Here is a 26,566-nt window from a genome sequence, read left to right as displayed (position 1 = left end):
TTCATCACCTGAACCACCTACAGTCTTTGTCCTCCACCTATACCTCTTGCCTGAGTTCCAACAGGAGCTCCACCTATTTCAACACTCCCTACAAGCCTGTACATATTCCCAATCATCCATCCCTACATCACAACTATGGCCCCTCTAGAAACTTTGAGAACTCCTCCTTCAAATGTGCATCTAAAACCTCTAGAATCCAGTGTTCTCAGTGAAATCAGATTCTTCATTAGATCCGGTACATGCCTCACTCTAGTCAAAGTTCGCACAACCCCATCAAACATGCTAATCTGTACAGTCCTAATCCCAACAACCTTGCTTTCCACATTATTTGTCATTTTGACAGTACCACTCTCACATGCATGATATGTAAGCAAACTGATCATTGACTAAACACATATGAAATGGAACAACAAGAATCTAAATTCCAATATGAAGTATACATACCTGATGAAATAGTGAGACATCTCCACCATCACTCCAAAACCCTTTCAAGATACCAGCAGTGGATGATTTACCTTCCTTCTCCTCCTCCTTCTCTTTTCTATCCTCCTTATGCCTTGGACAATTCTTCTCTGTATGACCTTTCCCCTTGCAATATAACAAATTATCTTGTGATCTTTCGACTTTGAGCGACCCTTGTATTTGTCGAACTCCTCTAGTCTTTCACTTGATCTGTCTCTACCCTGACCACCACCTACAATCAAAGCATTACCCTCCTCTGATGCCCCATCACCACTATTTTTCCATCGTTTCTCATTCATCAGCAAAGCAATAATAACCTCGTCAAGTTTGAGAGTATCCTTACCAAATAGTAGTTTAGTTACAATGTGATCAAATGAAGGAGGTAGTGATGCCAACAAGAGAAGTGCATTATCCTCCTCTTCGATCTTCACATCAAGAGCAGACAATGCCGTTAATATCCTATTGAACTCATCCAAGTGCACCTCAAACTTCGCTCCCTCTGACAACCAAAGACTATATAATTGTTCCCTAAAAAACAACCAATTTGTCAACAACATGGACTTGGACCTGCTATCTAGGTTTGCCCAGACTTCCTCTGGATCCGCCAACCCGATAACCTCACAAAGAGTATTATCCGTAAGATACAATTGGATAGTACTATTTGTTAAATCCCTCAACTCTTGCTACTCATCGCTCCTCATCTTGTCTTACTTTTCTGATTTCTTCTTGAGAGCCTTGACTACTCCTCTTTATTTGTGACTAGGGTTTTCCACAGAGATAATTATGTGGACCCACAAAATACAAGACGCATCCAAACCCAAAAATATCTCCATTTGAAATAGCACTATTCATTTGCTTTCAATATATAATTCGTCCTAGAACAGCCTACAAGAAGGGGTCATCTCACAAGAAGTTGGAGAAGTTTTTCGAAGTACATCTTACATTATCAATCTAGTTGTCCTTAATGTGCTTTAAGTAAATGTTCTCCTGTTTCTTTATTTCAATCAGATTTTAGCACCTTTAGGTGACCACCCTATGCTACATAATGACTATTCCAAGTGAAGCTGAACCAAAAAGGTACAATGTAATAACTTTTGGGCTCAATTGGTTAATCGTTTATTTCACATAATTGTTTATACTGCACAAAGTTATACAAGGTGAATCATTTTACCTTAACATACTGAAAGAAATCATATACAGAACCTTTAGATGAATAGATGACACATTTACATCTCTATTCACTGAAAGAAATCATATACAGAACTTGGATGAATAGAGAACTGTCTTGTGGAAATGAAAAACAACCAGGGTAAAACATTTTGTTTAAAAGAGATCAGGTGTTTTTCTCTAGAACTGATAAAGCTGGTGTCAGATAGTTATTTGCCTTGTCTGGTAAATGCGCCACCTGCACCAACAATAAGAATTAGTCTTTGATGAACATAATACTGTCTAAACATGAGGAGGCACTGATATTACTCCTTACAAGTTCATAAAGCTCCTTCCCTTGCTCTGCCACATATTCATAGCATACCTGGCAAGTGGCAACAGTCATAATTACCTTACTCCACTGAACTAAATGATTAATTAAACATGAAAGAGCAAATAATTAGGTAGATAAGCCACATCGAAGCTCTTGTTCCTTGCAGTTGAATCATGCAATGCTTTCACACAGATATCAGCCACATCTGCACAGCTTATGCCCTGCGGTGAAGGATAGGAACACAATGTCATGGTCATGCCAGTAATTAAGTAATTGATAGGAAATCTTTATTTCGTACCTGAGAAATCCTGTTCCCTTGGTCAAAGATAAGCGCACGTTGTCCACCTGGTTCTTCCTGGAAATAACAAGTACTTCAGATTTGGTGTTGTATGAGGAAAAAATAAACCCACAGGCAAGCGTGCACACAAAACACATATTAGGAACTTAATTACTCCAACCCTTTTTGGCTGACAATGGATATTCACCTGATATATATTTCAGCAGATTTTATTTCTGTAACAACCCAACCACACACACACACCCCACAAAAAAATTCCTGTTCCTTTAGACCCTTCGTACATTATGCTCACAAACTTTTCTTTTTCCTTGATAAGCCACAGTCACAAACATGTTAAAAAATAAAATTCTCCCTAGCTTGTGCTCTAGCATCCTTTCCTCGTGACCTACCTCAGTGACCAACTCTCCAAAAACATAAGCAACTGATATGATATCAAAGCAGCAACGTAAAGATGTTCTGCTTTGGTTCATCACCGGAATAAGGAAACCACCAGAAGCAGTAGCAGCTTAGTGGGGTGTTCTCTTCCTCCAGTCACACTACATTCTCTTATAGCAAATCAATCCCACTAGAAAGAAGGGGAAAATACTGACCAGAATAAATTCATCATGATAGATTTTATTTCAAATAATACTCTTAGCGTAGGAGAGAGGTTGCAAGGGAAAGATATGATATCAAAGCAGCAACGTAAAGATATTCTGCTTTGGTTCATCATGGGAATAACGAAACCACCAGAACCAGTAGCAGCTTGGTGGGGGTGTTCTCTTCCTCCAGTCACACTACATACTCTTATAGCAAATTAATCCACTTGAAATAAGGGAAAAATACTGACCAGAATAAATTCATCATTCATCATATTAGGTTTTATTTCAAATAATACTCTTAAGGCATAGGAGAGAAGTTGCAAGAGAAAGATGAACAAAAATCTAGCTGTTAAATAAGGAAAACCAACAGGATACTGCAACTGTTTCAGCAGATATTCTGCACCACCATAGAATCTAATTTCTCACAACTTCTAAGAATTAGCTGAGAGACCCAAAAGCTGGACAGTTAACTATTTTTTGTAGTTCTCCAAGTCTTTATTCCAAATTTTAATCTATGAAAACAGGCTAACCAGCCAATGTTCATGAATCAGTTTCTGATTTCAAAGAGAAACTTTCTATAGGAGATGAATAAAAACACGAGAGGCCTAATTTACAGCTCCGAATACTTATTCATAACCTCAAAGTTAATCAACACATGGTTAACCAAGTTTGCTGGTTTCAAAGAGACTTTTATAGGAGAAGATTGAAAACATGAGAAGCCTATTGTGGAGTTCCAAACACTTGTTCACAATTTCCATGTTAACCAACTGAAGGTTGGAGGAGCTTGGAGGAGATACCTTTAGAGGACCAGGGCGAACAATTGTGTAACCAAGGCCTGACCTTCTTAGTGAATCCTCTCCAGCCTGTAAAAAGCTCAATGACACAACCTTATTCAGACATAACCAGAAACTGAAACATAATCAAAGTAATGGAGTTGAGGAAAATACAACCTTTTTAGCTTTAATAACCTGCTCTCTCCTACTAGACTCAATTCCTAATCCTGTACATGATACCAGTATAAAGTCTGTTTCTTGTCCAGTCTGCAAACGTCAAATTCATATGATGATGAGAAGAAAATGCAGAAAAATTAGGATATAACTGTCAAAGCAACTGAGAGATGCATAGATGAACATGGCAATATAAACAACTATGTATCCAACAATGAGCATGAAACCATAACTTGAACAACAAAGGATTATAGTAATAAGAAGATGACAATCTAGCCAAGAGAATGTGTACCAATTTGTCAGGAAAATGATTACCAAGGACTTTAGTTAGTTCTTACATTGAGGAATATAAAACAAGTCGCGGGGGGGGGGGGGGGAAGCAACATGGTGCAAGAACATCTTTAATTTTGCTTATTAAGACTGTTAGAGTGTGATGAGCACATTTATGTGTGAAATCTTAGGGCATAAAGCATACATTTTACCACATTGGACAGAGTTACTTCGGAGCTTTCTTATGCTTTTCAGGTTTTAGGTGAATTCTTGTGAAAATGGAGCAAAAGATGCTAAGAATAGCCGGAAGCGCCCATGAGTCGAGAAAATCAAGTTTGGATTGAGCATTCAAAGAATCACGCCAATCAATCAAATTTGAATGTGATTACAGTGGGCCCCTTAACATAATTTTGAGGTGTTAATAGTATGGATGCGTAGCCCGTCGAGTCAGCTTCGCAACGGTTCAAACAGCACTTGATTCCGAGTTGAAATGAAGAAGTTACGGCCGTTTCCGTGGACAAGGGTTTATTTGTAATTATTGACAGTCAGCCGGAGACAAAATAAAGCGAAAGTTCGGATTCCAGGGGCCTTAGCACAATTATCAGAAGTTATCTTTCTGTCAGCTGAAAGATTCTATTTGGAAGGCTCTGGAGCAATCCAACTTCAACTTGAGATATCTTGGGCTCCCGAACTCCAAATTGGATGAAATTTGGGTCTATTTTGGGTGATTTTTCGTAAGGAATATAACAGTGAGGCCCGTATAAGCATCCCATGCTCCACGTTTTTTGAAGGACAGATTTGACATTTCATTAATTGTGAGTGGAATCCTAGTCATCACCCTTGCTCTCTCTCTCCTCCAACTTTTCAAGGGCACTTTTGGAATTCTACTTGGGATAGATTTCTTTTGAAAGATATTCTCTCATCTATGGAAGGTTGAAAGGTCAAAGATGCCTTGATCTCATTACTTGGAGAAGACACCTACAAAGAAAAGGAAGCACAAGTTAGAATTAGAAAGTTACTTTTTAATAAATAGAAGGTTTATGTATCTAGGATTCTTTTCTCTCCCTCTTTCTATTTTTTTTCTTTTTTCTTGGGATTCAAGGCAATGTAAAGGAGGAAGGAGAAGAGAATATTCTCTTTTCTTAGGGAATATTTCTCCTACCACTTCCCTCTTCTCTCTTCTCCCTTCCCCCTATAAATACCCCTTGCCCTTTGGGTTGTAAGAAGTTAGTTTTTAGTTCAGTTTATAGTTAGTTTCTAGTTCAATTTTAATTCCGTTTTTAGTGTAATTTTTAGTTCAATTAATTAGTGAAATTTCTTCTCTTCTTTTCCTTCTAAATTGTGATTTTTGGCTTTCTAGTTTTTAGTTTTGATTTCATAAGATTAGTTCTTTCAAGTTCTTAGTTTTGATTTCATAAGTCTAGTTTAATGGTTGTAGTAGTTTTAGTTTAAAGCTTCCTAGTCTAAGTTCCTATGTTGATGACAAGACGTGGAGATTTAGAAGAGGAAGCCATGGTAAGTTTATTCAAGTATTCAAGTACATCAAGGTATCTCATTCTCTAAACCCTTAATCTCATTCTCCCTCTCCTTTATCTCTCTCTATCTTCTTCTTCTCCCTCTATTTCTTTTATTTTTTTATTTGGTCGTGGTTTGTGGATGCACTTTTATTCTCTTATTTCTTTTTATGTGGTTATTATGTGTGGCTGCATTTTTATTCCTTTCAATTCGCTTTAGTTTGATAGGTTAGATGCTCATGTGTTAGGACGCCAATTTAATCCCTTAATTTTGTTAGATGCTTATGAGTTAGGATGCATTAATTTTCATTAGTTTAATTAGTTTAATTTAACACTTTCATTTGGTTCACTTTGCATTACTTTTAAGTTAGTTAAATAGAGTGGCGTATATCTCCTCGTGTTCGACCCATAGCTACGATTGACCCATATGCTTGCGGTATTATTTTAACTCAAACAGAGTGTATATGTATATCGATTGGAGGTTTATGGATTGTCATAGAACCCTATACCATGGGGTGGTATTCGTTTCTAGCTATGTTTGATTAGTTTCCTATTGTAACTAGGTGTAGTTTCCTAGTGTGATTAGAATTATCTAGGATTAGCAAAGTAAGAGTTTAATTCCTTTTATGATTGTAATCAGCAGTTGGTGGCTGGAGAAAGTTTATTCTGTTCCTATCGCACAGCTCCTTCTACCCTCTTGGTCTCCCTTCTTCTCTGGTTCTGATATTAGGTGGTTTCATTTCAGGTTTAATGACTTTAATCACATGGTATCAGAGCCTCATCAATAAACTTCTTCAACACAATTCTGGTTTTGAAAGTCTGATATTTTATGGCATTGATACTCAAGGTTACGTAGAATCGAATCAGTTTTGGAGTTTTTCTGAGTTGCTAGTTATTGGTAATTGAAATCCCTCTTCTCAACTTGCGGTACACTGTTTTAGAACACATTTTGAATTCTGAAATATACATTCTGTTCTCAGTTTGCATCTGAGATTTTCGGATTCTATTCTCTAGCTGTTGAGGGACTTTTGATCATCATTTGGTGGTTGTTGGGCACCACCTTGTGCTGATATTATACTTTACCCATATTGTTTCGCTGGTTCAGCATATTCTTGATTTTTTGTGCATGATGGCTGATTCCAAGTCCATCACTGACCACATCAATGTGTAAATTACTACCATTAAATTACTTGTTATGGGTCCAGGCTGTAAAGGTACAGATTAATGCTAAAGGAAAGTTATAATATCTCCAGTCTGATCATCCCTCGGCTGATTCTGCTATCAAAGCCTATGAGGAATGGATGTGGAAGAATGATACTGTGCTTATTTGGTTATGGAACATCATGGAACCTGCTATCGCTGCTAATGTCATGTTCCATACCACTGCGAAAGGAGTTTGGAATGATCTGAAGCAAACCTTTTTCCAGGAGAAGAATTATATCTCGCATTTATGACTTAAATGATAAAATTTTCAATTTCAAGCAATGGGAGAATGGGACATGTCTCTCAATGAGTACTTCAATATGTTTATAGGTATGATAGAAGAGCTCAATATTCAACAACCTCTCACCACTAATCTCGAACAATTGAAGCTTCAGCACGAAGAATTTCATGTTGCGGATGGCTTAAGTTCTGACTACCAGTCTGTTAAAAGCCAATTAATGGCTGGAGAAAAGGTACCTTCACCCAATGAAGCCTTTGCACGTTTTCAGCTGATGAGCACATTTATGTGTGAAATCTTAAGACATAAAGCAAGCATTTTACATACTTAGATTGGAGCTACCTTCGGTATTTTCTGTCATTTTCAGGTTTTATGTCCATTTGTGAGCTTAAAGGCTGTTCTGGACTATCAGGCGTCATATCTTCAAATTTACACGTAAGGTGGTCCAGTTTCTTTGATGGTTGTGAAGAGGGCTGAATTCTGAGCAAGATAGACATGATGCATTAAAAGTACGCATTAGTTTTGACATCAATACACGCGATTATTTTTTTTGGGCTAGAAAAGAATAATGGGCCATAAATGAGCTGGAATGCAAGCCCGGGCCAGTTTGCAATTTCCTAAGGGTATATTTGGCATCAAAAAAGACAATCATGCTCAAGGGTTGAGATTCTCTCATACAAAAAAACCCTTTCTGCGTTTTTCACTTTTAGAGGAGAGAGAAAATCACCATGGGACCCACTTACATGTTTTCAAGGGAGAGAAGGATTTTGGAATTTTAGAGATTTATCTTTCCTATTTTGTCTCCACCTCACCACAATATATGGACCGAATTTTGCTTAAAGAGAGGAGATTTATCTTTTCTAATTTATCTACTACACACCTACTTGGATGGATCTTTATTCGAGGATGTGGAATTCCGTGAATACTGGCCTGATCAATGTGATCACAACCCAGCCTTTATTTATAATACTGAAATCATATGACCAAAATATAACTAAGCAATGTGGGACTAAAACCCACATACAAGAATACTCCCATGAACAGATTTACCCTTAGACCCATATTACAACACTCCCCCTCAAGTTGGTGCATACATATCAAACATGCCCAACTTGCTAACAGTAGGAAGGAACAATTTTGTACTTATTCCTTTGGTAAGGATATCAGCCAACTGTTCACTAGACTGAATAAATGGAATACAAATAATTCCTTGTTCCTTGAGCCAAAGGAGCTCACAAATACCCTGTGCCATAGCTCGGAATTCAGCTTCAGCACTAGATCGAGCCACAACATCTTGTTTTTTGCTTCTCCAAGTAGTTAGATTACCTCCAACAAATGTGCAATATCCAGATGTGGACTTCCTATCATCAAGACTACCAGCCCAATCTGCATCAGTGTACGCCTCTATCCGGAGATGGCCGTGTGGAGAGAACAATACTCCTTTCCCCAGAGCTGACTTAAGGTAATGGAGAATTCTATATACTGCTTCCAAGTGAGAAGAGTGAGGGTCATACATGTATTGGCTGACAAGGCTTACAACAAAGGTGATGTCTGGCCAGGTATGTGAGAGGTAAATCAATCGACCCACTAACCTCTGATAGCTTCCTTTGTCCACTGGCTCACCTTCCTTACTCTTCAAATGTGTATTGAGCTCCAGAGGGGTACCTGTTGGTTTACACCCAAGCATCCTTGTTTCTTTCAATAAATCCAAGGTATATTTCCTTTGAGAGAGAGATATGCCCTTAGCTGAATAGGCAACCTCAATCCCTAGGAAGTACCTCAATTTGCCCAAATCCTTGACTTCAAACTCCATGCCCAAATAAGCTTTCAGCTTCTGAATCTCATGTGCATCACTGCCTGTAATTACTATGTCATCAACATAGACAATCAAAAGGGTCACTTGCTGTCCCACTCTCTTAACAAATAATGTGTGGTCTGCATTACTTTGCTTATACCCATATGCGATCATAGCCTTGTGGAATCGGCCAAACCAAGCCCTTGGGGACTGCTTCAGACCATACAAGGCCTTCTTTAACTCGCACACTTTCCCTTGAGTCTCTAAAGAGGTAAAACCCGGGGGTACCTCCATGTAGACATCTTCTTCCAAGTCTCCATGTAGGAAGGCATTCTTCACATCGAGTTGTTGAAGTTCCCATCCTTGATTTACAGCACAAGAAATGATGACCCGTACAGTATTCATCTTCGCTACAGGAGCAAAAGTCTCTTGATAATCGATTCCTTGGGTTTGAGTGAACCCTTTGGCGACTAATCTCACCTTGTATCTCTCCACAGAACCATCATCCTTGTGCTTCACAACGAAGACCCATTTACAACCAACAGGCCTCTTCCCATGTGAAGAACTTACCAAATCCCAGGTCTGATTTTTCGCAAGGGCAAGCATTTTTTCATTCATTGCCTCCTTCCATTTTGGTTCGGCTATTGCTTCCTGCCAAGTGTTAGGTATAGAGACAGAAGACAAAGAGGATATGAAAGCATGAAAGGCAGGAGTTAGAGAGTTGTAGGACACAAAGTTTGAGATAGGATGCTAGGTGCAACTTCTTTTTTGTTTGCGAACAGCAATGGGTAAATCAAGACTAGGATCAAGAGGGGGCTTACCCGAAGTATGACTAGGAGCAAGATTTGGAGTAGGAACAGATGCCGATTGCGTAGGTGGTGCAGCAGTGGTGGTTTCTTTCTCTTTGTACCGAGGACCATTTGTAGGAAAATCAGTTCCCCGAGTGTATTTCTGTTTCACAAATCTCTCCCCCTACACCTGTTGTTCAATCTGTCCCACTTCTTGTTCTTGACTTATAACTCCATCCTCTAGTTCAATAGAAACATTTTCAATGGTTGGTATCTCAACATCTAAAGGAGCAATCAGCGGGACCTCTTCATTACTTTGAGTCTCCCCTTGCAGAGGTACCGGCGGTGCAAAGTAAGCCTCCGACTCCCGAAAGACAACATCCATAGTAACCAACACCTTTCTGGTAGGAGGATGATAGCACTTAAAGCCCTTCTGAGTCGGTGACTAACCAAGAAAAATGCACCGTAATCCTCTGGGATCAAGTTTACCATGGACGTGGTGATTTCGTGCAAACACAACACAGCCAAACACTTTTGGGGGAACCACAAAGGTGGATTTGCCAACCAACATCTCCAATGGACAGCGGCCACCCAAGACACGCGACGGAAGTCGATTGATAAGGTAAGTAGCTGTAAGCACGGCATCACCCCAGAAACGAGGAGGGACAGACATGGTGAACATAAGGGAACAAGCTACCTCCAGTAGATGTCTATTCTTGCGTTCAGCCACTCCATTTTGAGCGGGAGTGTCAACACAAGAAGTCTGGTGTATGATCCCATGGCCGTCCAAATAGGAACGGAAAGCACCATCCATGTATTCTTTACCATTATCTGAGCGAAGAATCTTCACCTTGGCATCGAACTGGGTCTGGACCACTTTGTGGAATAACATAAAACAATTGAACACATCACTCTTGCTATGCATCAAATATACCAAAGTCGTCTGGCTAAAACAATCGATAAATGTGACAAACCATCGAAACCCAGAGGTAGAAACACAACTGGCAGGGTCCCAAACATCAGAATGAATTAAACCAAAAGGAATCAAACTTCTGTTGTCTGAAATAAGAAAAATACTCCGAGTTTGCTTTGCCAAAGTGCAATCATCACAAGAAAAGTTGTGTTTATTACATTGTTTTACCAGACTAGGAAACAAAGTATATGAAACCCCAATCGGGGGATGGCCCAAACGACGATGCCAATTATTTAACTCAAGCAATGCAGAATCAAAACTAGAAGATGCCGGCCGTGATGCCAATGCTGTCCGGGAACTTTCAAGCACGTACAGACCACCAACCACCTTACCACATGCAATCGTACTGTCCGTTTCCAAATCCTAAAATAAATAATGAGTTGGAAAAAATATTACTTTGCAGTTCAAATCCTTAGTCAAGCTACTAATGGACAGCAAGTTAGTAGTAAACTTAGGAACATATAAAACAGAGGATAGAGCGAGAGAGGAGGAGCACTGAACAGATCCCTTCCCAGAAATAGAAGAAAGAGACCCATCAGCAACCCGAACCTTTGGCTGGCCTGAAAGAGGAGTATATGTGGAAAAAACAGAGGAAGAACCTGTCATATGGTCGGTTGCTCCTGAGTCAATAACCCAAGAGTCAGGCATGACCGAGGTGGGAATACCTTTGGAAGAAGGTGCATTGGAAGGAGCAGGTAGAGACAAAGCTGAAGCCGCCATGGAAGGAGATACAGATGCCGAAGAAGATGTGTCCAAGCGATTCATCATATCCCGCAGATTGTGCAACTCAGCCATCACAGAGGAAAGAGACTGTTCAGATGGATCTTCAGTGGCAACTTGATTAGCACGAGAGGAACTAGGCCGATTGGAACCCCCTGCCACGCCCACGAGTATCCGCAGGACTACCATGAAGCTTCCAACATCGGTCCTTAGTGTGCCAGTCCTTCCCACAATGATCGCATTTAATAGGCGGGCGATCACTAGATGGCCGATCAGTAAGAGGACGAGAGGAATTTCCACAGGAAGATTGAGAACCACAAATAAGGGCTGACCGTTCCTGAGTGACAGGATGAACCATGGCAGTACGCCACGTGTCCTCAGCCGAAAGTATGGCATAGGCCTGCTCCAAAGAGGGAAGAGGATCCCGATTTAAAATATTGGACCTGATATGATCAAATTCAATGTTGAGGCCGGCCAAAAAATCAAACAGCCGTAGACCATCCTCCCACTTCCTGAAGCCGTAGACCATCCTCTAACTTCCTGAAGGTCGTCACGTCAACATCTGTGGTAGCCTTAAATGTGCCCAAAAAATCCAATTCCTGCCATAGTGTGCTCATGGTATTGTAATATTGGGACAGAGACAACTCCAGCTGCTTGGTAGTATGGAGCTTCTGACGGAGTTCATAGCATTGGGCTGCATTCCCAACCTGAGAGTATGTGTCATGAGCCGTCTTCCAAATTTTTGCAGCGGTATCAAGGAGCAGATAACGACCAGCAATGGTCTAGTCCATGGAATTAACCAAATAGGACATCACCAAAAAATTGAAATTCATCCATCGATCCTGAGCCGATCCAGCCTCTGTAGGCCTGACCTTAGTGCTCGTGATATAACCAGAGAGCCCACGGGAACCAATAGCAAATAAACAGGAATGAGACCAAAGAAGATAATTGCTGCCATTCAACTTTATGGGATTCACCGGAAAGGAAACAAAGTCCCGCTGGTTGGAATCGTCAGAACCAGTCGAAGCAGTCGTGATCTCAGACTCGTCAGGCATGGTGGCTGGAGAAAAATAGGCAGAGGCAAATCCCCAAAAAAAATCAGAACATGTATAGGGGAAAAAACGAACCCCTGGTGGGAGTTAACTCACCACCAAGGGATGGAAAAAAAATCGAACAAGGTAGAAGCCCTCTCGAAGTGTGTAGAGGTGGCGGAACAGGAGGGAGGGACCTGCAGAGGTGGCGGGAGAAAGGGAGAGGGCCAGCGGTGGTCGGCGGCGCTGGCAAAGGCGGTGGAGGGTTGGCAGTGGCTGATGGTGGGTGGTGGTGGCTAGTGGAAGTGTGGAGGGGCTAGCGGTGGGTGGTTTTAGGGCAGAATGGCAGAAAAAAAAAAAAGGAGAGAAAAAAATGAAAAAATATTACTTCCCATATCCCCGGAATATTTTTGGCTTTGATGCCATGTGGAAACCGCTTCCTCTAAAAGGCCAACCTTGTAGGAAAGGGAAGAAAAAATATGTATATCATACCGGAGCTCTAACACGGCGGACTATCCAAAGGGGGACACGGGTGGATAAATAATTTTTTAACACCTGCCCACTTCCAGGGGGACTCGATACCGTGACCCCTGCCTACTCTGATACCATGTGGAATTCCGTGAATACTGGCTTAATCAATGTGATCACAGCCCAGCCTCTATTTATAATACTGAAATCATATGACAAAAATATAACTAAGCAATGTAGGCCTAAAACCCACATACAAGAATACTCCCATGGACAGATTTACCCTTGGAGATTGGGTTTCCTATTTTATCTCAATTCTTCCATATCTCATGGACAAGAAATCGTGCAACACAAGGGAAAGAAGAAGCAATCAAATCACCTCTCTCATCCAACGTGTTCTATCAAGGGGAGTCCCTAATTTTTGTCGCAAGATCTCACCATCTCACAACCCAAAACCATGGTGGAGAAAAAATATTGGGATTGGATTGCATGGAGGAAAAGAAGGAAAGAAAATAGGTGGGAGGATTCTCTTTGCTCTTTACAACCCCACCTACCCAACCTTTTTTTTTTGGAAGAGAGATCTTCTATGTTTTATTGGGTGTAAAAAAAAAAAAAAAGGAAAAAAATAAAATAATATGGGAATCAAAGAAGGGAAGGAAAATCGTGGAGGGGTGTGGTGTATATTTTTTTTTTGGTGTAAAAAATTGTATAAGAGTGGAGAAAAATCGTAGAGCTTGGGAGGTAGTTTTATTTTTTTCTCCTTTGGGGAATTGTCTTCTTCATTGAGTTCTCAAGTTGTATTCTTCAATTAATGCAATTTCAATTCAGTTTTTTTATTTTTTACAAGCCTTCTAGAGTAATTTTTATTTTCAAGCTTTCTAGCTCTAGGATTTCCAATTCTTGTGAGAGGGATTAGGGGTTCTAGAGAAAGAGAGTGGGCGCTCTTCCATTCAAGCAACGCAAGCTTCATCAACAACACTTCAAGTTCAAGTTTCTTTCAAGTTCAATCAACACAATAATCATCAACATCAATTGCAAGTTTGGTAGAAGGGAGTAGTCGATCCTATTTTCATTTTTCTTTCCATTCTCATTCTCTTTATTTCAAGTTCTTATGTTGGGATTTTATTTTTGATTATTCTCATTCTCATGTCTTACTATGTTCTTATGTTAGATTTTTATTTTGATTTTCAGGTTGGTAGATCTAGACGTGAATTCAACTTTGGTAGAGAAAGCTTTATCGAATTTGACTTAAGCAATTTCTAGTTTAGTAATTTCTTTACTCTTAGACAAGGTTTAAAGTATCGGTATCGGGTATCGTATCGGTCGGGTGATTTTAAGAGACATATCGTATTGTATTGTATCATATCGTTTCGGAGATACGTATCAAATAATACAAATACGTATAGAAATGGTCAAGATACAGATGAAAATACACTTTTGGAACAAAAAACAGTATAAATAAGCATTATATAACAAGTGTCATGCATAAACACTAAAGTGGTGAATAATGTATAACCAAACAAGTGCATTAAATTAAAATTGTTATAAAAGACGAGGTTTCTTACATGTTGTAATCGTCTATAGCCATGAAGAGTATTGGATGATGCAAAGGAAGATGTTGTAGCACTCCTTGATTCGTTTTTTAATTTAAAAGTGTGAAAAACCAAGATTAAATGCAAGATTTTAGACTCTTGGACTCTTGGTTGAGAGTTTTCCTTCATTTTTTCGTTAGATTAGGAGTTGTATCAAGTCTGTGAGTGAAAATGATTTTTTTTATGGAATGTATCGATGGTATTAGTATGTATCGTTTCGTATTAGCATGTATCATTTCGTATCGGTAATCGGTAATGTATCAGTACGTATCGAGCCGTATCGGCCGATACGTATTGATATGTATTAAACCACCCACAGAACCCTTTACTGGACATATCGATGGTATTGATACGTATTGATCGTATCGGATCGTATCGTATCGGTCGATACATTTCAATACAATTCGAGACAGTTCATTTTAAAACAAAAAAAGACGTATCGGCATGTATCGTATCGTATGGTATCGGTCGATACTTTAAACCATGCTCTTAGATCTAGGTTAGACCGTTGGAATCGATAGATGCATGTGTTAGGACCGTTAGTTTCGTCTAATTAATCATTGCAATTGGTTCACTCTCGCGTTACTTCAAGTAAGTAAGATAGAGTGGCTTCTCTCCCTGAGATCGACCCGTTAGCTACATTGACCCGTACGCTTGCGGTTATTTTATTTCACGAACAAGTTTTTGGCGCCGTTGCCGGGTAGATAATTGTCCACTTTGTTTTTTTTTTTTTTTTTTTAAAGTATCGGAGTGTTGTATTTTCCTTTTCCTCTTCTTTTAAAAAAAAAATAATAAACCCTCATCTTGTTCTTATTCTGTTTTAAAGATTGAATGCCCAATCCAAAAATTCTTCCTATGCCCAAACCCAGCCAATCTTGGTAGTGCCTTACAGGATTTCATCACCTGTGACGCTGCTCCTTGGTTCGTTTGGGTAGTTTGCATTGGCATCGGATCTATTGTTTGGAGGTGTTCAACTGTCTTAACATGAAGTGAACAGTGTGAGATCTGTTTTCTTTTGTTTTCAAAAAAAATAAAAAATATATATAGGATGTAGAGTAGGAGACCTCAATTCGAGTCAGGTGAAGGTGCGGCACTTTGAAACAGAACGTCGATTGAGCACAACACTATTGTCTCGTTCGAACGGCAGAGTGGGGAAAAGCTCAAGGGCCAAAGACATTCCAGGGCTGCGATTCTTTCATAGAACCAACTTTACTAGCAGAATGGTCCTATCAGTTTTACTGCCAATTTGTTTTCAGTGGCTAACCAAGGTTCTAAGAAGCGTGGTTGGACTCGTGATTCATCATCAGGTAGATTTGTTAGAATACCACCTTCACCTCCACCAACTTTGACCATGGGAGATCCACCTAGGACTCGTAAGGATAGGTTCTACCCTGCCAAGGCTACACAGCTTTCCTGCATCAGTCTACCTACTGCTACAGGAAATAATTATGAACTCAAGTCAAACTTCATTAATATGCTGCCCCATTTTCCATGGGATGGCCAATGAAGATGCCTACCTCTTCCTTAGGGAATTTGAGGAGGTGTATGTTCTAATTAAAGTACAAAATTTGTCTGATGATGCAGTTAGACTTCGGTTCATAACCTTTGCTCTGAAAGACCAAGCCAAGAAGTGGCTCTATGGTCTGCCGACTAATTCCATTGCCACATGGGATCAGTTTACAATTGTCTTCTTGAAGAAGTTTTTCCCTCTTCACAAAACTAATAAACTCAAGAGTGACATTCTTCAATTTAGGCAGAAACCACATGAGTCCTCTAGATTTATGGAAAGGTTCAAGGATTTCCTGTTAGAATGCCCTCATCATGGTATTGACTTGTGGCAACTTTGCCAAATCATTTATGAGGGCATTGACTTTCAGACCAAGCAGCTACTAGAATCTATATGTCCCACCGGATTTCCATCTTTTGCGGATGAGAATGAGGCTTGGACGTTTTTTACCAAGACTAGGGAATGGGAGTCCACCCAAGAGGCTGAAAGGACCACTAAAGGTTACCTCATTGAGGGTGTACCAGCCAAGGAAGCCAAATTAGATAGTCTCATCAAAAGGTTGGAAGCCATAGTTCCTAAAGAGCCTGTCCCAGTTAACCAAGTCAACCAGGTCTCTATGTGCAGCTGGTGCCATACACCTAGTCATCTCGTGGAGGAATGCCCCAACACCTTTGTGGGTAATTCCAACACTGAAAATGTAAGTGCTCTTTATCAGAACAATCCATATAGCAACACTTACAATCCAGGTTGGAGAAATCACCCTAATTTCTCCTAGAACCAAGGGAATCAAGCAGGCCCATCCAACGTCCACCATCAAGGCTAGCTTGGTCCCCAAAGGCCTAACTTTGCACTGCCAAACCTAAGTTTGGCTCTCCTTCCTCGTCCTAATCTAAGACCGCAAATGAATTTTGCTAGGCCACCTCTCCTTGCACCTTATCAGCAAACCCCTGGGTTTACCAATATTAGAGAGGCGGCAAGAATAAGTGAGCTGGAGAAAAGCATGGCCCTTCTTATGACAAACCATAATAATGTGGAGAAGCAACTCACCCAGCTTGTCACAATCTTGCATGAGAGGGAAAAAGGAAAATTGTCAAGCCAACCTGAGCCGAATCCTAGACATCAAACTCACACTCAGCAAGGAGCCCTTGTTCCTCAGCTAAATGCTGTACAGAGTCAACAACCAGGGCCCTCCAACCAATGTAATGCTATTTATTCCTTACGGAGTGGCCGTGATTACCAACGGGATTTTTACTCGAAATCTTCATCGTCAGGCAATCCCATTGGACACCCTTCTGTTGAGGCAAAATCTAAGCCTCCAGTTCCAGGTTCATCTGAGGAACCTAAAGAAATTCAGGATGATTTGGTTGATGAAACCAAAAATGATTCTTCTAAGAAAGTCAAAGAAACCACCCCTGAAATAATGTATACTCCACCTGCCCCATTTGCAAATAGATTGATTAGCAAGAAGTCTCCTTTTATGGAGAAATACTAGATGTCTTTAAACAGGTTCAGGTGAACATCCCTTTGTTAGATGTTATAGCCCAGGTCCCCGCTTATGCAAAAGTCCTCAAAGACTTATGTACCCAGAAGCGGACCATCAATGTGCCCAAAAAGGCATTCTTGGCTGCTCATATTAGTTCTCTCATCAAATAGCCAGTAGCAGCCAAGCATAAGGACCCTGGGAGCCCCACCATATCTTGCACTATAGGCAGCACCATTATTGATCATGCCTTATTGGACCTTGGTGCAAGTGTGAACCTACTGCCTTTTCATGTCTACCAACAATTGAGATTGGGAGAGCTGAAACCCACTAAAATCACTCTTCAGCTTGCAAATCGATCAGTAAAAACTCCTAAGGGGATGGTTGAGGATGTCCTACTCAAGGTTGGGGAATTTGAATTCCCTGTGGATTTCATTGTCTTAGATACCCAACCTGTTGCAAACATCAAGGACCAAATCCTTATCATTTTGGGTAGACCATTCCTTGCTACCAGTAATGCTTTAATCAATTGTAGGAATGTACTCATGAAATTGTCTTTTGGCAACACATCTATGGACTTTAATGTGTTTAGGTTGGGCAAGCAGCCCAATATAGATGAGGAGGTGCATATGCTTCAAGGATTCCCTGATGACTTTGAGACTTCTTTGAGATTGATTTTCATTCGGGATTTCAGGAGTATATGGAGGAGTTAAAAGGTGTTGATGATACCGTCTTTTATGAGGTCTGGAGCATCCAACCACCTGTTCAGCCCCTTGGACCCCTATCCACCTCCATTCCTAAACCCTCCATTATTGAGCCCTCTTCGTTAGAGTTGAAAGCATTGCCCTCCAACCTAAAATATGCCTTCCTAGGACAAGATCAAACTCTCCTTGTCATTATTGCCTCTGATCTGACTTCAAGTCAAGAAGAAAAGTTGATCAAGCTTTTGCAAGAACATAAGGAAGCCATAGGTTGGTCCATGTCTAATATCAAAGGAATTAGCCCTACCATAGTTCAGCATTACATCCATCTTATGAAGGGTTCCAAACCGTCTAGGGAACCCTTAAGGAGGGCCAATCCTGTCATGAAAGAGGCAATAAAGAAAGAGGTCCTTGTCAGGTCTCAAGATTAATCATCATAAATCCCTGCTGTTTTTGGCGGGAATTAATGATCAGCTTAAGCTCCTTTTGCAAGAGAAAACTGGGTTTCCCCTAGGCCAGCTTCCTGTCAAGTATTTGGGCCTCCCCCTAATTCCAGCTAGGCTCTTGGCTCATCATTGCACTCCCATCCTTGAGCTTCTTCGGAACAAGCTCCAGCTTTGGAAAGGAAAGCTTCTATCCTTTGCCGGCCGCCTCGAACTGATCAGATCAGTCATGCAAGCTTCTTACATCTATTGGTCCGGTATTTTTGTTCTCCCCCAATCCATCACCAAAGCCATTGAAGCTCTGATGAGTGGCTATCTCTGGAAAGGTATTGAATCTTCTAGATTCCTCCGCCCTCTCAGTTGGTCCTCTGTTTGTCTGCCTAAGAAAGAAGGGGATCTTGGGCTTAAAAGAATTAAAGAGGTCAACAAGGCTGGAATTCTTAAGCTCATCTGGAAGCTTGCAGCCAAGCACAACAATATTTGGGTGGATTGGATCTATTCTGGATTCCTTCAAAGTGATTCTATCTGGACTGTCAGCTGCTCTCTGGATGCCTCTTAGGTTTGGAAAAACATTCTCAAATGGAGAAGCTTTTAGCCCTTGAAGTTATCACTACTAAGATTCTCCACCACAAGATTATGGCTTGATAATTGGCATCCCTTGGGCATCCTCCTTCCCTTAGTGAGCTCCAAGAACATTTACAGGGCTGGTCTCCATAGACTTTCAACAGTTGCAGACATCATCTCCTCTAGGTCTTGGGCCCACTCTCCTTCCCCTCATCTTGATTTTATTTGGAACTCTCTCCCTCCTCTGACTGGGAGTAATCCAAATACGGGGGACCTTGTTTGTTGGACTCCTTCTGCCTCAGGTATCTTCAGCACCAAATCGGCTTGGAATCACTTAAGATCTAGAGGCCCTTCTGTTGATTGGTTCAAGGTTGCTTGGTTCAAAGGCCATATTCCAAGACATAGCTTTTGTGTTTGGCGCACGCTTTCAAACTGTCTTCCGACTCGGGCTTTCCTCATCCGCAGACATCTTAACGTCTCTCCCGCCTGCTGCCTTTGCTAGAATGGCTCCGAATCGGTTGATCATTTATTCTTTGACTGCCCCTTCTCTGCTTCTATTTGGTCAGGGATCCTCATCAAATGCTGGCCTAGGAGAAGGAAGGTTTTGGCCCTTCAGAGTGAGCGGAAGTGGATCATTAAAGCTTTTGGAGCCAATTCGATTTGCGATAGAATTGGTTTGTTGGCTTTTGGGGCTACTATCTTGCACATCTCGATGGAGCATAATATTAGGAGATGGACTTCCAACTCTAGGTCTTTTAGGCAGATTTGGGACTCCATCTCTTTCGATGTGACCGCCAAATCCTTGTATTCTCCTTCTTCCTCTTGTGTTAATTCCCCAAGGAACAGGTTCATTGTTGCTTCCTGGGGTCTCCCTTCTTCTCTTCTCTCCCCTTTCCCCTAGGGGGTCGGTTAGCCCTATGTATTGTAGGTTTTTCTCTTCTCCCCCCCTTATTCTTCCTGAATTCTAGGGGCTCTTTGTTTTCTTTCTCTTTGGTAATGAATATTTATTCACCCAAAAAAAAAAAAAAAAAAAGGTCCTAAAGTGCTTGGACCATGGGATCATCTATCCCATTTCTGATAGCCAGTGGGTGAGTCAAGTTTAGGTAGTTCCAAAGAAATTTGGTGTCACTATAGTTGCTAATGCTGACAATGAGTTGATTCCAACCCGTGTCCAAACAGGATGGAGAGTATGCATTGACTACAAAAAGTTAAATGCGGCAACGTGGAAGGACCACTTCCCTTTGCTTTTTATTGACCAGATGCTGGAGAGGCTAGCAGGTCATGAATACTATTGCTTTCTTGATGGTTATTCCGGCTACAATCAAATTCCAATTGCCTTAATGTTGGAATATGGGTATTATTGTAACATGGGTCGACCCATAATATATGGTCGACCCATGGGGTAGTTTCTATTCTAGTTGTTTTTCCCTATTTGAGTTAGTTGGGGTATTATTGTAATTGTTATTATTCTGGAATTTTCTCCAGCCTATTATAAATAAATCGTGGAGGGCTATCACATTGATAAGCCATTCCAATTGTTTCTTCATGGTATCAGAGCCAAAACCGATACCTAAGAAATAAATCCTTAAATCCAAAAATCGATCTCCCTCCTTGAGTTTGATTTGTTCCTTCTCCCATCTCTCTCCTTCAAGATCGATCCATCTTTAGATCGATTAACCTAGTTTTCCTAAAACCCTAAACCCAACTCTACAGCCGAGACTCTCTTCTTCTCAAGTCTCTACTTTCCCATGGGGGCGGTACTTTGAGGTGATCAAATAATGATCTAGTACCTGCCCTAGACTTTACCTCCTTTTTTCTTCCATATTTTTTATGATCTCCATACAGATTGAGATCAGTTTTTGAAGATGGAAGATCTGCAGAATTTTTTTTGGACACGATATTCATCAGCCATGATAATTCTGCAATTTTTTTCAGTTATTCTTGGTTATTGAAGTTCTCAGCACTCCAGGATTCTTATTAGTTTTCATCTTATTTTTCCCATCAGTTTTCTGCACTCTAAGATCGAAACCACAACAGATCTGGTCTTCTCCAACAGAGCCGAGAATTATTTTTTGCAGGAATTCATATCTGAATATTTTTGGACACATCATCTCTGTACTTTGGATTCTTATTCCATTAATTGGTGATCGATAGCCTCATCAGTATGCCTGATTCAGAAGTGTCTACTGACTCCATTGTCCCATCTGTTCCACAAGGAAATCATCATGATTATCCCTCTTTTCCTGCCAGCCCAGTGAAGCTCGATGGAACAAATTGTTTACTCTGGTCTACATCCGTTTTTCTCTCCATTGATTCAAGGGGCTATAAGGGCTATATATATGGGACTACTGTTAAGCCAAGTGATGCTGGTTCATTACAAGATAAGTGGAGTTCAAATAACTCCCTGGTTATGTCCTTTCTTCTCAGTGCTATGACTCCATCAATTGCCCGTGGCTATGTACTGCTTGATACAGCCGCCAAAATTTGGAAGGCTGCTAAAGATACCTATTCCCAGGTAGGGAATGATGCACAAGTTTATGATATTCAAAGAAAAATCCATGCAACCAAACAGGGTGAACTTACTTTGTCATAGTACTACCCTGAACTCCGTAGTCTATGGCAAGAGCTTGATTACTATGATAACTTTCAACTTGATTATCCTTCCAATATTATAAAATTTCAGCAAAGGGAGGATAAATTCAGAATTTATGCTTTTTTTACTAGACTTAATGTGGAATATGATCAGCTTTGGTCTCAAGTTTTGAATCGTTCCCCTTTTCCCAATTTGGAGCAAGCCTACTCTATGATACAGTTGGAGGATACTCGTCGTTCCACTATGTTACCACCTGCACAGCCCGAGAGATCAGCTTTAACAACTTCTGGGGGTGGCTCTTCTAATACTGGTACACGTTCCTCGTCTGAGAAGGAACCTCTTAAATGTACCCATTGTGGAAAAGAACGACATACTGTGGATTTTTGCTGGAAATTGCATGGTCGGCCATCTGATTCATCTGATGGTCGTGGTGGTGGTCGCGGTCGAGGCCGTGGTTGTGGTCGTGGTAATCGTGGTGGTGCACAAGCCAACCTTACTAAAGCTACTGAAACAGCTCCTAATACGCCTCTTTCTGCAGAGGAACTTGCTGTATTTCGTCGTATGATGACCAACTTTGGGTCTCTCACATCTCCATCTGCATCTGCCTCTACCTCGACTGTGGTTCCCTCTTCTGAATCCAACCTTGTTTTCTCCCAACCAGGTATTTCTTTTACTGATCAGTGTGCTTCGGCATTATCTCATCCTTAGATAATCGATTCCGGAGCCACTGATCACATGACTGGTACATCAAATTTATTTTTTCGTTATTCTCCTTCTTCATGCAAAGATAAAATCAAAATAGTCGATGGTTCTCTTTCCTCTGTATCAGGGAAGGGCGCCGTCCATTGTTCTCCTTCTTTATCCTTGTCCTCTGTCTTGCATGTCCCTAAGTTAACTTCTAATTTGCTTTCTATCAGTAGTTGAACATCTGATCTCAATTGTAAAGCTATTTTTTATCCTTCCCATTGTGTCTTTCAGGATTTGGGGACAGGGAGAACGATTGGAGCTGGTAAAATGCGTGATGGACTTTATTTGCTTGACGATGATCTTATCAATGGTACTGCTACTACCAAGTCTGGACAGGCTCTTACTGCTACTTCCGCTAACCATCATCTATCTGAATTACATCGTCGATTGGGACATCCCCCTTTAGGAACACTAGCTAAAATTTTTCCTGGTTTATTTCAACATTGTAATCCTCAAACTTTATTATGTGAGGCCTGTGTTTTTGCAAAACAAACTCGTTTCATTTATTCTAGTTCAAATAAAAGATGTTCCAAACCTTTTTCTATGATTCATTCTGATGTTTGGGGTCCATCACGCACCTCCTGTATTTCTGGTTTTAAGTGGTTTGTCACATTTATTGATTGTCACACACGCACCACTTGGATTTATTTAATGCGGCACAAAAGTTAAGTGTTTTCTTGTTTTAAGGTTTTTTATAGCATGGTTAAAACTCAGTTTCAAGCCACCATTCAAACTCTTCGGAGTGACAATGGTCGTGAGTATTTAGACGGGGCATTTCAATTATTTCTAACTACTCAAGGTATTATTCATCAAACTAGTTGCGTTGACACTCCACCCCAAAATGGAGTGGCTGAATGCAAAAATAGACATCTTCTTGATGTCGCTCGCTCTTTATGTTTGAAATGCATGTTCCTTCTCATTTTTGGGGCGAGGCTGTTTTAACAGCAACTTATCTTATTAATAGAATGCCCTCTCGGATCCTTGACTATAAATCTCCTTTTGATCTTTTAAAGGGGTCTTCTTCTTACATTATTCCTCCAAAGATTTTCGGGTGTGTTTGTTTTGTTCGTAACCACTATGCCCATGGTAGACTTGATCCTCGCGGTCTCCGCTGTGTTTTCATTGGTTATTCTCCCACCCAAAAAGGGTATAATTGTTACCATCCTTCATCTCGTCGTGTTTTTGTTTCCATGGATGTTTTTCATGAGGCTGTAGCTTTCTTTCCCTCTTCGGCACCTCTTCATGGGGAGTCTACACCTACTCTAAAAGATGTGCTGATCCCTATTCCTCCTTCCATCCATGAGCCCATTGATGATTATCATGTATCTTTAGAAGATGATGCTGTCCAGGGGGAGCAGCAGTAGGTTCAGCCAGAGAAAGACTTTAAGCAACAGTATTATCGAAAGAAAAAGGGGCAAAGACAGCCCACCACTGCAGTATTACCGAACCAAGAGTTGTCCTCTGAACCAAGACCGAATGAGACTTCCTCTGGTAATATCTCTGATCCTTTACATTCCTATAGTTTGGATCCCTCTCCTATTATTTCTGATCCATCACTTGATCTACCCATTGCCCTTAGGAAGGGAAAAAGATCTTGTACGCAATATCCAATTTCTCAGGTTGTTTCGTATGAATCTTTGTCCCCCTCATTTCATTCTTTTGTTTCCTCTTTATCTTCTGTTTCCATACCACAGACTTGGCAGGAGGCATTTGTAGATGTTAGGTGGAAAGAAGCCATGGTCGAAGAAATGCAAGCTCTTAAGAAGAATGGTACATGGGATCTTGTTACTCTACCACCACAAAAGAAGACTGTGGGCTGCAAGTGGGTCTTTGTAATTAAACAAAAGGCTGATGGAACTGTTGACCGCTTTAAGCAAGGCTGGTTGCTCGCGGATTTACACAAACATATGGGATAGATTATTTGGAGACTTTTGCGCCTGTTGCTAAAATGAACACTATCAGGGTTATTCTATCTTGTGCTGTGAACCTAGGATGGAGTCTACAACAGCTTGATGTTAAAAATGCCTTCCTCCATGGTGAATTAGAGGAGGAAGTATATATGGATGTTCCTCCTGGATTCTCCTCTGCTGCAACTCAAGGCAATGTTTGTAAACTTAAGCGGGCTATGTATGGTCTGAAACAGTCACCACGTGCATGGTTTGGTCGCTTTCAGAAGGCCATGGTGACATTTGGTTATAAACAAAGCAACGCAGATCACACCTTGTTCATCAAGAAGACAGGGAGCATTATTACTCTTCTCATCGTATATGTTGATGATATAGTTGTAACTGGAAATAACCCTGCTGAAATTTCCAAGTTGAAGACTAATTTGACCAAGGAATTTGAGATCAAAGATCTAGGTATACTTCGCTATTTTCTTGGGATTGAAGTAGCCCATTCTTCTCAGGGGCTATTCTTATCTCAACGCAAGTATACTCTAGATCTTCTTTCAGAAACTGGCATGCTAGGCTGTTCTCCTGTGGATACTCCCATAGAGGCCAATGCTTGTTTTCGAGACACTGATGGTGAACCAGTGGACAAGGGGAGATATCAACGGTTAGTCGGGCGTCTAATTTATTTATCTTACACTAGGCCTGACATCGCCTATGCTGTGAGCCTTATTAGTCAAATTATGCATGATCCTCGGTCTAACCATCTGGAAGCCGTATTCAGAATTTTGAGATACTTGAAGTCTACTCCTGGTAAAGGAGTTTTATTCTCTTATCATGATCATCTCCAGATTGAGGCCAACACTGACTCAGACTGGGCTGGTTCTCATGATCGAAAATCCACCATGGGTTACTGTACATTTGTGGGTGGAAATTGTGTTACATGGCATAGCAAGAAGCAAACTATGGTTGCCCATTCCAGTGCAGAGGCTGAATTTAGAGCTATGGCTCTTGGCATTTGTGAGCTGTTGTGGCTTAAAACCTTGTTACAAGAGTTGAGTATTCCTATTACTCTACCTATGCGACTTTACTGCGACAGTAAATCAGCAATAAGTATTGCCCATAATCCAGTGCAGCATGATAGGATGAAACATAATTAAATTGAATGTCATTTTATCAAGGAGAATCTGGATAATGGGACTGTTTATGTTCCTTATGTTCAATCTGGCGAACAGTTGGCTGATGTGTTCTCCAAAGGATTAAGTGGAAAGGTGTTTCAACCTCTAGTGTGCAAGTTGGGCATGACTGATATCTATGCACCAACTTGAGGGGGAGTGTTGGAATATGGGTATTATTGTAACATGGGTCAACCCATGATATATGGTCGACCCAAGGGGTAGTTTCTATTCTAGTTGTTTTTCCCTATTTGAGTTAGTTGGGGTATTGTTGTAATTGTTATTATTCTAGAATTTTCTCCAGCCTATTATAAATAAATCGTGGAGGGCTATCACACTGATAAGCCATTCCAATTGTTTCTTCAAGGACCAACACAAGACTACATTCACATGCCCCTATGGGACCTTTGCTTACCGGCATATGCCCTTTGGGCTCTGCGACGCCCCTGCTACCTTCCAGCGATGCATGATGAGTATATTCTCTGATATGGTAGAGCACTTTCTGGAAGTGTTTATGGATGATTTTTCCATTCATGGCTCTACCTTTGCTGATTGTTTGCACCACCTTTCATTGGTACTCCAAAAGTGCAAAGAGAAGAACTTAGTCTTAAATTGGGAGAAATGCCATTTTATGGTAAAATAAGGTATAGTGCTTGGACATGTAATATCCAAAGACGGGATCCGGGTTGATAAAGCCAAAGTAGATCTCATTGCTAATTTACCACCACCTAAGAGTGTGAAGGATATTAGATCTTTTCTGGGTCATGCTGGTTTTTATAGAAGATTCATCAAGGATTTTAGTGAGATAGCTAGACCTCTAACTACCTTGTTAGCAAAGGACCATCCATTTGATTTTTCTCCTGAGTGTCATAAGAGCTTTGAAAGGTTGAAGAAGGACATGACCACAGCCCCCATCATTCAAGCTCCTGTTTGGTCTGAGCCATTTGAGTCAATGTGTGATGCATCGGACTTTGCTATTGATGCGGTCCTAGGTCAGAGACTCAATAAATTACCCACTGTGATGTACTATGCTAGTAGAACTCTGAACGATGCCCAGCTTAACTACACTACCACTGAGAAGGAATTCGCTGATGTGGTATTCGCTTT

General features: G+C 40.7%; 1 protein-coding gene and 1 non-coding gene across 6 annotated transcripts in view; both read right to left on the bottom strand.

Annotated features, from left to right (window-relative positions):
• Positions 1-1,639: 1,639 nt before the first annotated feature.
• The window catches only part of LOC122661083 (protein HIGH CHLOROPHYLL FLUORESCENCE PHENOTYPE 173, chloroplastic), a 72,305-nt gene continuing 47,378 nt past the window's right edge, over positions 1,640-26,566 (bottom strand). Inside the window, exons 8-13 of one of the 5 annotated variants that reach the window (XM_043856398.1) lie at positions 3,772-3,861; positions 3,619-3,684; positions 2,241-2,297; positions 2,086-2,163; positions 1,946-1,993; positions 1,640-1,867 (exon numbers count right to left, since the gene is read on the bottom strand). In XM_043856398.1, coding sequence (XP_043712333.1) covers positions 1,796-1,867; positions 1,946-1,993; positions 2,086-2,163; positions 2,241-2,297; positions 3,619-3,684; positions 3,772-3,861 — 411 coding nt within the window. In that variant the 3' untranslated portion in view covers positions 1,640-1,795. Of the gene's footprint in view, positions 1,868-1,945; positions 1,994-2,085; positions 2,164-2,240; positions 2,298-3,618; positions 3,709-3,771; positions 3,862-26,566 lie in introns of all 5 variants that reach the window. The other 4 variants (XM_043856397.1, XM_043856399.1, XM_043856401.1 and 1 more) reach the window with 4 other exon arrangements.
• On the bottom strand, positions 16,085-16,188 carry LOC122663500. The gene has a single exon (XR_006333165.1). It is a non-coding gene; the product is annotated as a small nucleolar RNA R71 (small nucleolar RNA).

This window comes from Telopea speciosissima, chromosome 5 (assembly GCF_018873765.1).
Source record: "Telopea speciosissima isolate NSW1024214 ecotype Mountain lineage chromosome 5, Tspe_v1, whole genome shotgun sequence".
Lineage (NCBI taxonomy): Eukaryota > Viridiplantae > Streptophyta > Magnoliopsida > Proteales > Proteaceae > Telopea > Telopea speciosissima.
This window is presented reverse-complemented; position numbering and strand designations above follow the sequence as displayed.